We start from the raw sequence: 15843 nt of genomic DNA on the forward strand, positions 1-15843 counted from the left end.
CCAAAATGCTTGATTGCATTGCATTCTCCACATTTGTAGCTAAATTTTCATGTACCACATCAGCATTTTTGTTCAGTGAATCTTTTGTAAATTGCTTTACAATTACCGTCGGGCCCTTGTCAGCAGACTTCGGCTTGCCTCTTGCCACTATTCACTGCTTGTCTTCCGATGTCATTTCTGAGTCATCTACAGATGTTTACACACATTCACCTCCCTAAATAGAACCAACTTGACGTTGACTTCAACCTGTGTTATATCCTAGATGAGACTGCCTGGGTTATTTTGTTTAGATATTAGCCTATAAAACACATAATTGTAGCCTACCATTCAGGGAATAGGCATTTAAAAGAGAGACAGAGAGTGATATGACTCAGAAATGACATCGGGCGATGGCAGTGCGAGATGTTCAGAACGTAAAAGCTAAAACTTCTACAAACTCCATAACATCCACAGCGGAAAAAGAAGGCAAGAAAAATAGTCTGAAAACTTAGATGTGGTGCCAATGGTGGGCCCAGGTGCGAGAGCGCTACGCGGGCCCCATATCGACGAACTTTGGCCCAGGATAAATTAGCTCTGATACATGCAATACACATTAAGGGTGACTTCAATTGTTTATGCAAAGGGCCTGAGGCACCGAAGTAGTTTAGTAGTTACAGATTACAATTTCAAATAAGAAACACACGACTACATATCCATTACATGTGAAAACATTAAAAAATAATTTTATTAACAGCCTGCAGGCCAGGGTAATCTAATATTACTGCATTAACATCAACTCGCATGGAATTATGGGAACACTCAATGCGCCTCTTCAACCCTGTGCTGAAACTGCAAGCGTAAATTGCTTGCTTATAAACTCGCACTGCGCAGAAACAAAACTTAATTTAACCTAACGTATTTAACCGTCCAGAAACCAAATAAAATCATTCATATGCATACAATCCCCAATATGCGTGAATTAGGCCATTAGAAGAAAGCCATCTTACGAGCCTTTCGTTGTGCAAAATCGTCAACGATGTTCCCAATATTTAATGCTCTGGCTCTCGTATTTTCAATGGACAGGATAGCTAACCCACGGAGCCTCTCCTGCCCCATGCTGCTCCTTAGGTAGGCCTATAGGTCTTAATAAATTTGAGTTTGGAAAAAGATCGCTTAGCTGTTGCCACAGTCACAGGCATTGTCAGAAACAACATGAGTACACACTTCCCCGAATGTGGATGTTACACTGTCATAATCTACCACCAGCATTTTGGCAAGTTGAAAAATAGATGACTTCTGTGAAATCTCTGCTTTAAAGCAAGACCTGAATGAGAGGAGTTGTGTTGGGAATGTCGGTGCAATCACCTGCGAGTTGAAGGGTCATAGGACGTAAAGACTCAAACACATGACAAGTTTCCCGCATACTTGCAAATCTTTGGGAGAGCTGACTGATTATGATGTCCAGAGTTGCATTAAATACCTGCACTTTGAAGTATCTCTCTGCATCGGTTAAGCGCTCATCTTCCGATAGATCGTCAAAGTGACGCTTCACTCTCCGTGCTCTAATATTCTAAAGTTCTAAAAAAAAAGGAGGCAGGGCGGGGGTAGCGACGGGCCCCGGAAGGTCACGGGCCCTGGTGCGACTGCACTTGCTGCACCTACTATAGTTACGCCACTGAGTCGGAGTTTCTTTAATATCGAGGCGTCATATTTGTCCGATGGCCTGCTATAAAATGAATTGCGATGTCTGTCTGAAAAAGACGCGCTTGTGCAGTCAAAATGAATGGGAGTCTTCAGAACAGGCTTGTCAGTCAACCTGACATATGTGTAAAGTAGCCTATAATGTGAATGACTTGTTATTTTATCAAGGATTTCTTTCTTTTTGCAAAAAATAAAGTACAATAGGCATTAATTAGGCCAGGAGCATGCTGAAATTATGTGGCAAATTGCGTTTTTTATTACAATGATAAAATTGTAAAAGGACGTGACCGAAGCTGAGGCAAGCCAGGCAATAGGCATATAGGCCCGACGGTAATTGTAAAGCAATTTACAAAAGATTCACTGAACACAAATGCTGATGTGGTACATGAAAATTTAGCTAAAAATGTGGAGAATGCAATGCAATCAAGCATTTTGGACGATATATTGTCACAAGCTGGCAGAATAGGCAACAGGCCGATGTGCGTTTTATTTGGAGACTGTTTTGCGCGACAGAGACTGAGTTTGATATTCTGGGGATAGGCCTAGCCAATGTACGACTTCAGCCTTTTAATATATTTGCTGCATTAGATCAGTCTTTCTAGAACAGGCAAGGGCTTTCTAGCCTCACGTCAGCAGCGCTGCATCACCCATATAGCCTACATTAAAACAACCAACGGATGGTGGGCGGGTGCCGTTTTGAAAATTGGTCAACAAACTTTGGTGCTGATGGATGGCTGATGGATGATAAGTTTTGCTATGCAGTTATGGTTGAAATAATAGCCCATCAGCGCATCTCTAGTGTGTGTGCCTCTCTCTCGCTTGGAGGGGAGGGAGAGGCTGAGGGTCGATCCAGCATGGATTCTAAACTCTGTGGTGGATAGGATCTACAATTAGGTGTTAATAATATTACCACGCTAGGTCGAAGTACTCCCAAGTGCTATTGCGCCACACATTGTAGTTCTTCTGTTTATTCGCTTGGAAAATCGCCAGGTTTCATGTTGTGTGACGTACACATTTTTATCAACTACTCGTGCAACTGTATTTAAGTAGGGAAAAAATGGAGGTGTTTGATTACTGCTATGTTCCTCTCTGTACGGCCAAGGCAGAGCCCGCTAGCATAGCAACATGCTAACACATTCGCGCTGCGCGACAGAGCGTTTGAGTGCACCTACCGGCGCGGGAGAGGTATGACTCAACTCGTGAAAGTTAAGGTAAGAACATATATTACTACTGATTTTGGGTGGCGTGTTCCTTTAATACTAACCGCCCTTTGTCAATAAAATAGGATTGTGGATGGCACTGTACATTTTCAGTATCTTGGCAGGAGGTTAATTATTGAATGAATTACATGAAGACAGATACTTGAATAATACAGTATTTATGGAATTAACTTTGATATACTGTACAGTAAAGGCTGATGCACTGAATATGGAAAGAACTGTCATATAAGTCTGATATACATCAAACTAATTCAATATAGTATATGGATATGGTCACAATGTATATGGAATGAACTCTGAGGTTCTCAGACTTTGCCCTTCTGAGTGGCACATGAGTGACAGCCATCAGTGACAGTGTGAATGATGGGAGCTGAAGGAGGAGGGGTGCGGTGCGGGACTCACCCTCTGCTCCTGGGTGGCCACGAACGTCTGGAAGCCGGGCGCCACGCCGAAGCCCAGCTCATGCACGAAGGGAGGCTCGGCCTGGCTGTGGATCTGCACCCGGATGCCCGCCTCGAACGCCGTCTCTTCTGCAGGAGGGAGGAGGGAGAGGGAGGGAAAGAGTCCTTAAGCACAAGCGCATACAAACAAAAAAACACATGTTGCTTCTTCTTATGCAAGTGTTGCCTATTCCTATGAAAAGAGGGAGAGAATGAATGCTTTATTGAGTTTACTTATTATGCATGGCACATACTTACTAACACATGTACACATTTTTACAAATTAATCATAAAACATCAATGACCAGACCGATAGAAACTAGATGTACCGCAGAGTGATACAAAATATGACCGCCGCCCAGTCCAGCACATTTTTTCCACAAAAATAAGACACGTTTGTCAAATTCTGTTCATTTCCTACCTTGTTCCTTTTTTTGTGTGTTTGTAATTGAGTGTGTGCAGTGTGTGGTTGTTTTTGAGTATATGTGTGCTTCTGTGTGTGTTTATTGAGTGTGTGTGCCTGCATGTGAGATATTTTTTTTGTGTGTTTTTTTTTTGTCCATGTCAGCCAGAGATATTGTTATTATAGGCCCTACGGTTCTCGAGATATTCACCGAAAACTGTGTCCGCCCTACCCTCCTTTCGGGGGGTTCAGTCAAAACGAAAAACAATGGTTCCATGCTATCCTTGTGGGGCTACATGCCCACCAGTGGTCTTTCAGTGTCCCAGGAATCCTTGACAGAAAATTACACATGCGGGGAAAAAAAAACGGAAGAAGAAACTCTGACTAAACCTATATGACCGCCGCTTCGCTGCGCAGTGGTCATAATAAGCTTACACACACTAATAGAAAGATGCTTAATTAACAGTGTTTGCTAACTAGTCCAGATGTTCCATGAATGTGTTTTGTCTATCAGTGCAAATATGTCAGTTGCACAAATGTGCATAGTTAATTGTTTTTGGATTTACTCCTTGTTTTAACTTTCTCTGAGACGCACATAATGACATTAACTCTGAAGGAAACTCGTACTGTACATACTCACACAGATACAGACACGCACACACGCACGTACGCACACACACACCCACGCACACATGCGAACACATACACACATGGGAACACACACACACACACTCACAACCACAGCGCATGGGCTACAACATTGAAAACACATTCATTGTCAAATAATGACATAGACGGTTTAAATGCGGGAGCAGTACTAATTCATTTTCAGTGATATCGGTTAAATAACAGTCATGAATGAGACGTTCAAAGCAGTGCTGCGGAAGAAAAGTGCACAGGTTGAAAAACTTTTCTCCCGCGTATGGGTAGTACTGATCTTCAGCCTTAATCGTCAGGTTGCTAGCAATGGAACGTAGCAGAGGGACGACAATGTAATAAGATAAAATCTGAATCTCACCATGTCACCGAATAAGGGGAGCAATGAGCTCGTTTCCCCACAATAAGACGGTCCTATCGCGGGGTGATAAGACAGCGACACTCGAAGTGCGTTCCTAATGTCACGTTTAAATGCACACCTAACAGACGGCATCATATTAAATAGGTAGTCCGATTTCTGTATAATAGCCTGTAATAATAATATGTTTATGTTACGTGAAAAGCCTTTGCTTAATTGTATGCTACCAATTTTCTGTGAGGCCTCGCAATCGCAATAGTCCCGCAACATTTTTTTATTTTTCCTTGCGGTCCAGTAACGCTGGAAAGTAGCAAGTTGAGCTCCCCCACATTGAAACCAGCCCCGATCTGCACGATGCAGCCAGGGGCTTTTGGGAAGGTAGCACACAGTCGAAAGTGGCACACAGTCTATGAACATGAGGGCGACATATTCCTATTTCGCCCAGGGCGTAGGATTGCCTTCCGCCGGCCCTGCACACACACACACACACACACACACACTCATTTCCACTTCACATGATTCACGTCTTGATTCACAACGGGAAAGAAGGAAGCATTGTGAGAAGGTTGCCTCTTCTAAAGTAGAAAAACGGAGCCAAAGAGCTGAATTTAAGAGGCTTCTGCAGCTGAGCCCAGTATCAAAATGCTGGCCCCATCTGACTGTGGAAAACATGCTTTTGGTGCAATGCTGGGCCATTTGCTTTGGCTTGGCATCAAAGTGAAGGGTACAGAATAGAATGTTCACGCACCAGGCAATCTCCTCAAGAAATAAAATGAATCTCTATGGAAGGAGGGTGCAAAGACACAAACTCATAGATGCACACATGTACACACTCAAGCCTACAAAAACACACACACTCTCTTGCTTTCTGAAACACAAAAATACATTCTTTCTCTCTCTCAGATACACAAATATATCTCTTATACTGTACACACACACACACACAGACACACACACACACAGACACGCGCACACACACACACAGGGGCGTCATGCAAGCCATGGGGGGGAGGGGGGAGTGGGGGGGGCACAATCAGGGACGTTGCAATTGGTTTCTGATGGGGGGGGGGGGGGTTCTCCCCCTGAAAATCTTGAAATTCTGGCTAGACATACCATTTCAATGCAGTTTGGGAGGGACAGAAATACCTTAACAGAGCAGGCACCAACCCTCCTACTTAAGTAAGCTTAAGTATCCTTAGTATACTTAAGTTTGTAAGTTAATTTAAAACACATAGGTTGATGAAAGAACTGTACAGTAGCTACTTCATTAGGGGAAGCCGTGGCCTACTAGTTCGCGCTTTCTACTAGTTCTTCTGTGAATCAACACGTGAATCATGTGAAGTGGAAATGAGTGTGTGTGTGTGTTTGTGTTCCCATGTGTGTGTGTGTTCGCATGTGTGCGTGGATGTGTGCATACGTGCGTGCGTGCGTGTCTGTATCTGTGTGAGTATGTACAATTCGGAATTCGGTTCGAACCCTGTCCAGTAGGCACGGCTGAAGTGCCCTTGAGCAAGGCACCTACAGTAACCCCTCACTGCTCCCCGAGCGCCGCTGTTGTTGCAGGCAGCTCACTGCGCTGGGATTAGTGTGTGCTTCACCTCACTGTGTGTTCACTGTGTGCTGAGTGTGTTTCACTAATTCACGGATTGGGATAAATGCAGAGACCAAATTTCCCTAATGGGATCCAAAGAGTACAGTATACTTACAGTATATTATACTTATACTCATTAAAGCATGTTTACACACACACACACTTACACCTACTAGGCCTACACATGATAAAACAGTACCATTGCATTAAAAACAGTACCATTGCAGTTTTAATGTCATGATTTTAAATTGGTATGTGACCTAAGAACGATCTTACATTAAAAATGGTGCTGAGATCTGACTTCATGGTGCTCAGAAATTAAATTATTTTAATCTTAATTCATTTGATGAAGGACTTTGAAAGAAGTTTGACAGGTTTCAGTGCTGAGTAAGGTTAACACTAAATATTTGAATATGTTACCAAAGTCCTTTTAGGCAAGTCCCTCCACTCGGCGGCCATATGGCAACGCTTTTTGGGCACTCATCGGGCATCCATCTCGGCAGAAATGCGCGTGCGCAAGGCTTCACGACACCAATCTACTGCAATCTTGCTCCAGCGGTGAGATCACAACACATGATTGGCACGATGTATTCACAACCAGGCGCGCCTGCAGGTGTACGTCCGGACGCACTGTGCGTACCATCAGGCTATTCAACAACAAAAGAAAATGTCCATTGTGTGTGTGTGTAATGTGTATTCACTCCAAATTGGCCCACCATACCTTCCCAACTATGCACAGTATCCCATTAGCTGCATGCCATCAGGCTATTTACAATTTTCTATTATGGAACTTGAGCGTGAACATTTATCAAAATTAACGCGCGCACATTTTGTTTGAGCAGGAGACAGAATACGCACGCAGGCACGCAACTAGGCTACTTGTTATTTTCTTTTACTTGGCTATCTATGGTTATCAGCACACAATGTTGAGCTAATTCACTAACCCAATACTCATCATGGATATCACAAGTTTAAACAACGAAAACAGAAAGTATGCAAAGCTAGAGGAGTTATTCCAGATGGGCAAGAACAAGGTAGGCAATTGGTGTAGGCTACTTGTCAGAACGTTAGACTGTATTGCAGCTGTTTAAAGCCGTCACCTTACGCTAGAACAAAACAAGGTACATTTAGCCTGTATTGCATGGGCTGTATAAGTTGTCCAAATGAATAGGTAATTGTAGACGTTGATTACTATTGCATGTGTATGTTGTTATGCTATGTAGGCTACTTTTTTGCTGACCAACAGATAAATATTGTCCACGCGTGATTTTTTTTTTTGGTGGGGGGGGGGGGGGGGGGTGATGAGTGTGCGTACCATAGCATTAATTCCTGCAGGCGCCCCTGTTCACAACACACCACATTATTGGCTCAATGTATTCACAACATAGCACATGATTGGCTCAATGTATTCACATGTCAACGTTTTGCCGCGGAAGGGGTGTGATATGCGTAGACAACTGCCATATTGGTGTTACAAACTAAGCCCATGCATTTCTATGGAGGATTTTTTGAGTGCTGTGTCTCCTCATTAGAAAGTCTCTGATGTTACTACTAATAATATATTTTTCATTACCATTATGGCAAGCAATGAGCTACCTCATTTGTAAGTTGCTACCTGCAAATCATGAGCCTGATAATAACGGAAGTTATGAGCACATGAGAGAGTGACTGACTGCCATTATACTTTCTTGCCCTCTACATCACGGTCATAGCGATTCTATATATATAGAACAACTTTAGGCCTACTGTAGCTGTAGTTTTTGAACGGGTATCCTTTTTCACTACACTTTGGAATAGCTGCCTGATAGGTGAAGAGAACAAGAAGTGGAGAAACATCAACGCGTTATTAGGTTGGATTTTGTAGTTACTGCAAATGTAACACCCTCGTTTCTATGAAACTGGAAACAATTGAACCAGGAGACTTTGTCACAAGACAAAACAGAACAGATGTCTGTTACAGATAAATATTTGTTTACGGTTAGAGTAGGCTGCGTTACACTGACACAACGTAGGCTAACTTAATGCTCTGAATTCCGAGGTCAACCACAAATAATTCCACTAGCCTACTTTTCAATATCATCCGATAACTAATTCAATGCTGATTTATTGCTTAGCCTACTTATCACTTCAACACCATTGACTGTAACTGTTTAAACTGTAACCGTAACAGTTCAACTGTTCAAATTGTAGTCTAATGTTAAAGCTGCAGTTGGCAAGTCTGACAGATTGAGGGGACTTAGCCAAAATGTTGAATGTTTGCAACTCTCATGCCCTTCCCCCACTACCACCGAGCTCCCTCTCATCGAGTTTGTGCTCGTCAGTGCGTACCAGACTGCACCAGACTGTGATTGACAGTCAGATCTCACACAGCCCTGCTCTGATTGGACCAGAAGAACCGGGAGCTGTGGATTTTTGCAAAACAAATAAGAGGCACTAGGTGGAGGTAGAAGTGCAGGTTTTTTTTTAAAACCGGCTGATTTATGTTGTTCTGTCGGAGCATAATGTTGGTTTCAGTGAATATGATCAAAAAAATCTTGCCAACTGCAGCTTTAACTGTAACAGTTCAACACATAGACCATACATGGGCAACATACGGCCCGCGGGCCACATCCGGCCCGTGGGCTTTCCCTGACCGGCCCGCGTAAGGTCCGTGAAAGAACAAATAGTCAAGAGCCTAGCATAGCGATAATGCACGCAAATCAATATCGTTGCTTTTATTTTGAAAGCGACTGCTATTTGTACGCCCATACATTTGTGCGTGGATGCATACGATGTAAACACCCTCACTGAATTGTGCTGGTGAATAGAATTTATGCTTCTGCGTCGACACAATGCAGTTGCCTTTAAGTCGGCGTAAACCTTTCAAAGTTTTGTGTGTCTTATGTCTGCGTCGCTCACCACCGCAAAGGTTGTCAGAACGAACTCCTGCTGTTTGTTGGCGATACGAAGTGTTAATTTCAAAACGTTACTGGCAGATAGATAGTTTACATTCGGATAACCCCGTCATTGTAACCAAAATATGTCTGAGTTTATTTGCAAAGCTTATGTTAGCGAACTAGTATGATGCTACTACCCACAGGTTGCTTGAAGCAGCCGGCTCAACACACAGGGCGAGTTGACCAATCACAGTTTTGTGCATAAAGTTAAAGCAAAAACATAGCCTACATTTTTAAAATAGTTTTCTTTGTGCATGTTGATTAACTAATGACGGCCTACTATTGTCTGCTCCACATTTTCATAGTCTAATTCTGCATAGAGTTAATTTAATGATGGTAATGATTTAATGATGAAATATTGCTGAGTGTTGATGAAAGTGGCACAGGCCTATGGTTGTACTGACTCCTTCACATTTTCATGGCCTAGCCTAATTATATAGATATTGTAGTACTTTTTTATATCAGTCTTTGAAAACTGAAAAAAAATAATTTTCGAGAATGAGGATTAAATACTGGGCATAAATTAAATAGCCTATTGCTGTTTTTCCTTTGTCTCCCTCACATTTTCATCTGTTCTTACGAGTAGTAAACAAAACCATATGATTTACTTAATGTTATACAAGAACAGAATAGAATTGGACAGAATTGAGTTCAGACTTGAGTTCGGTATTTTGGGTCCGGCCCTCCTCAACAGTCCCAGTTTGTCATGTGGCCCCTTGGGGAAATTAGTTGCCCACCCCTGACATAGACTGTATATAGAACAGTCTATGGTTCAACACAAGCAAAACATTGCAAGCTCAATGTGCGTGTGAGTTGCTATGGGAACATACACGGACACCAATTTTAGGAAATAGGCTGATGCTGACCAGTCTTCAGCTATTTTGGTACGATTTATTATACATCCAGAAGAATACATTTGAGTCGTTATAGGACTCAAGGATACACACACACACACAAAGTCAAAATCATTGTCTCTGGAGGCTCTTTTGAGTGACCTCCATTACCATTGTGTGTTTTTATCTCCTCGCCACACTCCAAACTTTTTTTAAGCCTGAGGGAGACACGGCCTCAATCACAGCCGCGGATCACTGCCCAGAGGATATAAAAGGAAGCCCAGCAGTGTGTCAGGCATCTAAATGGACGCCCGCCAGAAAGCTCATGTCCTCAAAGGCCCCCCACATTTACTAGAAACATTTGAGCTGGAAGTACTGTGAAAGTCTGCAGCAACTTCTGAACAAATCATCGCATTCTAAAATAGAAGTCTCTTTGTGTGTGTGTGTGTGTGTGTGTGTGTGTGTGTGTGTGTGAGAGAGAGAGTGAGAGAGAGAGAGAGAGAAAGAAGTAACCAAAATGAGGAAAACTGAAAGTGTTTCTGTGTTGGCTATGAAAGCATCCAATCATTCGGAAACCATGGCATCTGTCAATCCAGCACTGATTATTCCCAGCATTTTTCCACAGAATTAATATCTTCTTAATCAGGGTAAATCAGGTATTTTTATAATCCAATACTCAATGACAGACATAAATGAGTTTAATAATCATAATTTAGTATTTTGTCACAGCCCTTTCAGTACTCTATCTTAGTCTTAGTCACCAATTAGGTGTTATCTGACCTAATTGGCAAGCAGGGCCATAATGGGCTTCCTGTCAAACGACTATAGGGTCCCCTTTTCCCTTCAGCATGCATGGACTTGCGCTTTTCTTTACGCTGAGCACATGACCAGTCTGTGATCTCCCCACTGTGCTTTTGCAGAAGGGTGTGCAGAACAATTTATATTCAGGAGATAACTAACAAGCTACACTCATTTGTGAGATGCTGCATTTCAAATAGCTATAGCCAATGACCTGGATGAATGTTTTACCTGAAGCTCGTCAGACAGGGGGAAATGTCACAAACAGTGAATGGAGGCAGAGTTCAGACACTTTGTGTTTGTGTCTATGTGTGTGCCTGTGTGAGAAAGGAGAGAGAGAGAGAGAGAGAGAGAGAGAGAGAGAGAGAGAGAGAGTTTGTTCTGTAGAACACACAGTGATCATAAACAAGCACTCCCGCCAGGGCGCTCTGCATCTAATCCTCGGGCCTCATTTGCAAATATGCTCGTGTGTCTCTGACGGCCCACTCAGAGCTCCGACTTCACACTCCCTCCCTCTGGCCCACGGTACAAAACAAACTGCCAAACTCACCCCATTCATCAGGCGCTGTGGCCCATCTGCTATGTGTGCTCTTAAAACCTCCACCACATGGAGACTCTCTCCGTCTGATCAACTGGACCTACTACTGCAGGGCTTCACTCAGCTTTCTGTCACTCAGTTTAGGGAGATAGAGAGCTGCACACAACCACGGTTTTCTACTCCGTGACAACTGAGTATATGCCGGTTGGATCATTGCTTGGCCGCGCCACCACTCTGATAACCGCCGGTCTGATGAGTGGAGTGGAAATCATGTCAAGCTTGACATGACACATAAAGTGTGTCGTATCGTAGATCACTTCAAACACATATCGTTTGTGGGCGTATGTGTGTGTGTGTGTGTGTGTGTGTGTGTGTGTGTGTGTGTGTGTGTGTGTATACGCTCTTAAAACAAATGTGTTGAAACACACCTCTGTGTCCAGATAGGGACACCACAGTTTGTGTTGTTTTCTTTTTTTATTTGTAACACAATATGTGGTAAAAATAACACTACTTGCATTTAAAACAACACAACTTGTTCTCTACGCTCTTAAAACAAATGTGTTGAAACACACCTCTGTGTCCAGATAGGGACAACACCTTAGTTTTAACTCATTGAATGCCAAGCTGTTTTCGGGCGCTTTGTCCTAGAGTGCCAGCAATCTAGACCATTGTTGATGATTTTTGTACAGCCACAGCATATTCTGTGTTATAGCTATGAACACATACAATGGCTCGTTTAAAAGGTGAGACTTTAAGCTCTCGGTGGGTGCAAACCGTGTATTTCTACACGCCTCTGTTCCTGAGAAATCCCAAGCTAAACAGTGGCTAGTTTTCATCAAAATCGCTGTTTTTTTCTAGAAATGGAGATATAACATCTTTCATGAAATATGAAGTGTTGCCTGTTACTGTACTTACTTGTGTAAACTTTCCGGGAAGTGATCAGCGAGACCTGGCGAGACTGCCACCTAGTGATAGACCCACGAAAATGGCCTGGTTTTGACCTGACGTGCATGCGTCACTGATTCGACCCAAAGCGGCAACCGAGTTATGATAAAATGTCCAGATAAAATGTCCAGATTGTGCGTTTTCATGAGTTTTCGATCGTCATATATTTCATTTCCATTAATCACAGAGTTCCCAAAATCACATATAAGGTGTGTTAGTGTCTAGTTTCGTAATTTAAAAAAAAAGCTAAAAACGTAATATTAAGTTTTTGGCACTCAATGAGTTAAGAGAGTAGGGGTATGTGTGTGGGTGTTTGCACATGTGTCTGTGTATGTGTAAAGTTTGTACATGAAAATGGACTGAAACATACTGAATCCCTGTACTCTAAACTCTTAGTGTGGTGACAGAAATAAAAAAAGATCCTTAAGGATCAGTCACTAGAAACCATGAATATCTGAGGAAATCTATGAAGCGTGTTCATTTCCCCCTGAAAAGTAAGAAATCAGAGACTGACAAATGTGAAGATGTAGTTATGCTTTGATTGATTTCAATTATGCTCAAAGAACACCTGAAGCAAAGACATTTAAAAACTTCCTCTAAGTGAGTAGGGGAAGGGGCTTTAATTAAAATGAAAGTCTGTCACAACTAGACCTTGGGTTAACATGCTTATCCATGCTGACTTACAGACAGCTTATATAGTGACAACTCCACAGATGAATACACGTGCAAATGACACAGGTTAATTGAAGACAGATACAATACAAGATAATATGAAAGCATATCTCAAAAAGCTCAAAAACCAGCATATTTTTTAACTGCCAGTCATGCTCAGTGTGTTGTGTGCTTGATGGACGATTGCTTGTGTGGGTTTTAGCATGCAAAAACCATGTGTGTGTGTGTGTGTTCCATCAGATGATTTGCATAAATCTCAAGGACAGATGTCTGATTTCTGCTTTACTCCCGAACAACATCTTAGCTGAAAACACCTGTTGTCAGTCTAACTCTTCCCACATGAGACATCTTCCCATATGTTGATGTCTCAACATACTGATATTCTCCAGTAACTTGTCTGTACCATGTGTGTGCATATGCAGTTACATGTATTTCTTGCTGTAATGTTGGGTAAGGGTCCAACATCAAAGAGTCTTTGTGAAATCCCTTTTTTGACAATTTTGAAAAGAAAAGACTCTGAGGTATTAAGTTAAGAACCGTATCCCCATAATCACTCTCATCTCCATTAAAAACAACCATTTTAGTGACAGCCATGATGATGGCCATCATCACCATTATTATGATCATCATCATTGTTGACGTGAATAATGTGGACCATATCATCATCATCATCATCTCCCAGACCCATATATATTCTTCGTCATCACCATCATCATCATCATCATCACTGTCATCAGTCACCAGTCTGGTTGTGTTGTGCAGGAGCACGGGCTGATGCATTTTGCTGAGACCCAACGGAGGTGCGAGTAATCAAGCGCTCCTTATCTGCTCCCTCCAGGAGCTCTGGGAAGGGCAGAGCACCTCCCGCTGTAGCCCCACATGGAGCGCACCAAAATAAACACCCCTTATTTGGCATAGCACGGCTATGCTGTCAGTGTGCCTGCATGTTAGTATGAATGCACGTCTCAACACCATGAACAAGTAGAGATGTGGATATTATGTATGTATGTGTGTGCGAGGTTGTTTCTGTTTGTGTGTGTGTGTGTGTGTCTGTGTGTTCATGTTTGTGTGTGTGTGTCTGTGTGCATGTTTGTTCGAGTATGCAAGTGTAAAATGTGCCATTTTGAAGCTGTGTCCATTGTGAGCCAGCATGTGTCACTCCTGATAATCTCCCTGCAGATGTGGCCTCTTGTTGGGAGACAAACCTGTGGTGTCTGTGTGTGTGTGTGTGTGTGTGTGTGTGTGTGTGTGTGTGTGTGTGTGTGTGGCGCGCTTGAGTGTGTCTGTCTTTTTGTCTGTTTGTGTGTGTGTGTGTGTGTCTGTGTATGCGTGTGTGTATGTGTGTGTGTGTGTGTGTGTGTGCGTACGTGCCTGTGTGACTACCACCATTGTCCCATCGTTGCCCTCCCCACATCAGGATGTTTCCCACCCCCCAGCATATCCACCCCCCTGCCCCCACCTCTGCCAGCTCACAGCCCCACACCCTGCACCCCTGGGCCCCCCATGTCTGACATTTGAGCTGCAGCTCCTCCATGTATGGGCCTGCTGCATCGCCCTGCCACCTCCCCAAAACACTGCCACTTCACATATCAGTCAGTGGCCATGCGTTCAGGCCATGCTCTGGTGAACACACAAACACACACAGACACACAGACAGACACACGCAAACACGCACACACACACAGACACACACACACACACACACGTGACATACATTGCCTCATACACAATCTCATACAGCACAATCTTACTCTCACTCTCATTCTCTCTCTCTCTCTCTCTCTCTCATTCTCTCTTATTTTCTCTTCCTGTCTGTTTGTAACAATCACACATCCCTTCCTCAATCAATGAATCCACCTTGACACTCCTTTTGTCCCACGTACAGCACAGCTCCAAATGCATACCAAGAGACAGATGAAAGCCTCACTCTTTGACAACACACTCACTGCTCAGCAGCACTACGCAATAGAGGGATCCTTCCATGGAGCTGAGCAGTCACAAGCAAGAGAGCGTGTAACAAATTAAAAACACCCGAGTCTGATTCACGTGTCCTTAGTGGGCAACCATGGCCCCCGGTCCACACAATTTAGGGATGCTCAAACTTTAAGATAGAGCCATCTTGCAGATCCAAGTGGCTTTGATGATGCTGCTGGACACAGACAGAGGCGGTCCAGGGAAGGGGACGGACCATGGGCTTGTGGTGGAGTGTGCACTCCAAAAAAACAGAAGACAAACAGTAAATAAATAAATAAAATAAAAATCCATGCTTGTTGAAAGGGATCTGTCAAGCAAGGGCTCAAAATACCACTCGTTACCGCTTGGCGAGGGTTCATGTTGCAATTCCTGTCGACTTTGATTCAGGGCTTTGCGCTTTTGATTTCATGCTTTGGGATTCTGAGGGGCTCACTCTGACAAACCGTTCACTTGCACATGGACTGCAAGATGAAGGGGAGAAAATACCAAAAAAAGAAGATGATGATGATGATGATGATGTGGATGATAATGAAGAAGATGAGGAGGATGAGGAAGTTGATAGGAAGAGAAGGGAGAAGAAATAATGCGGGTGAGGAAAAAGAAAGATTAAAAGGACTTCACAAATGGACCACCATGACAAGGCGAACAGAGAAGATTAAAAACAGCCAAATCACCCTTCTTCCTTTGATGCCTTACCAGCATGTGGGAGGTTATTATGGACAGAAAGAGAGAAAAAGAGAGAGAGCCAGAGTGAGTGAGAGAGAGAGAGAACATAAGACAGAGTAGAACAAAAATAAG

General features: G+C 43.1%; 1 protein-coding gene across 1 annotated transcript in view; it reads right to left on the reverse strand.

Annotated features, from left to right (window-relative positions):
- The window catches only part of asic2 (acid-sensing (proton-gated) ion channel 2), a 154512-nt gene that overhangs the window by 26294 nt on the left and 112375 nt on the right, over positions 1–15843 (reverse strand). Inside the window, 1 exon segment of the mRNA XM_076265036.1 lies at positions 3303–3430. Within this exon segment, the coding sequence (XP_076121151.1) occupies positions 3303–3430 (128 nt within the window).

The sequence above is a fragment of the Alosa pseudoharengus genome, unplaced genomic scaffold (assembly GCF_046254945.1).
Source record: "Alosa pseudoharengus isolate Yale_2024_CS ecotype anadromous, Long Island Sound unplaced genomic scaffold, YU_APseudo_1.1 YU_APseudo_1.1_scf_4, whole genome shotgun sequence".
NCBI lineage: Eukaryota > Metazoa > Chordata > Actinopteri > Clupeiformes > Clupeidae > Alosa > Alosa pseudoharengus.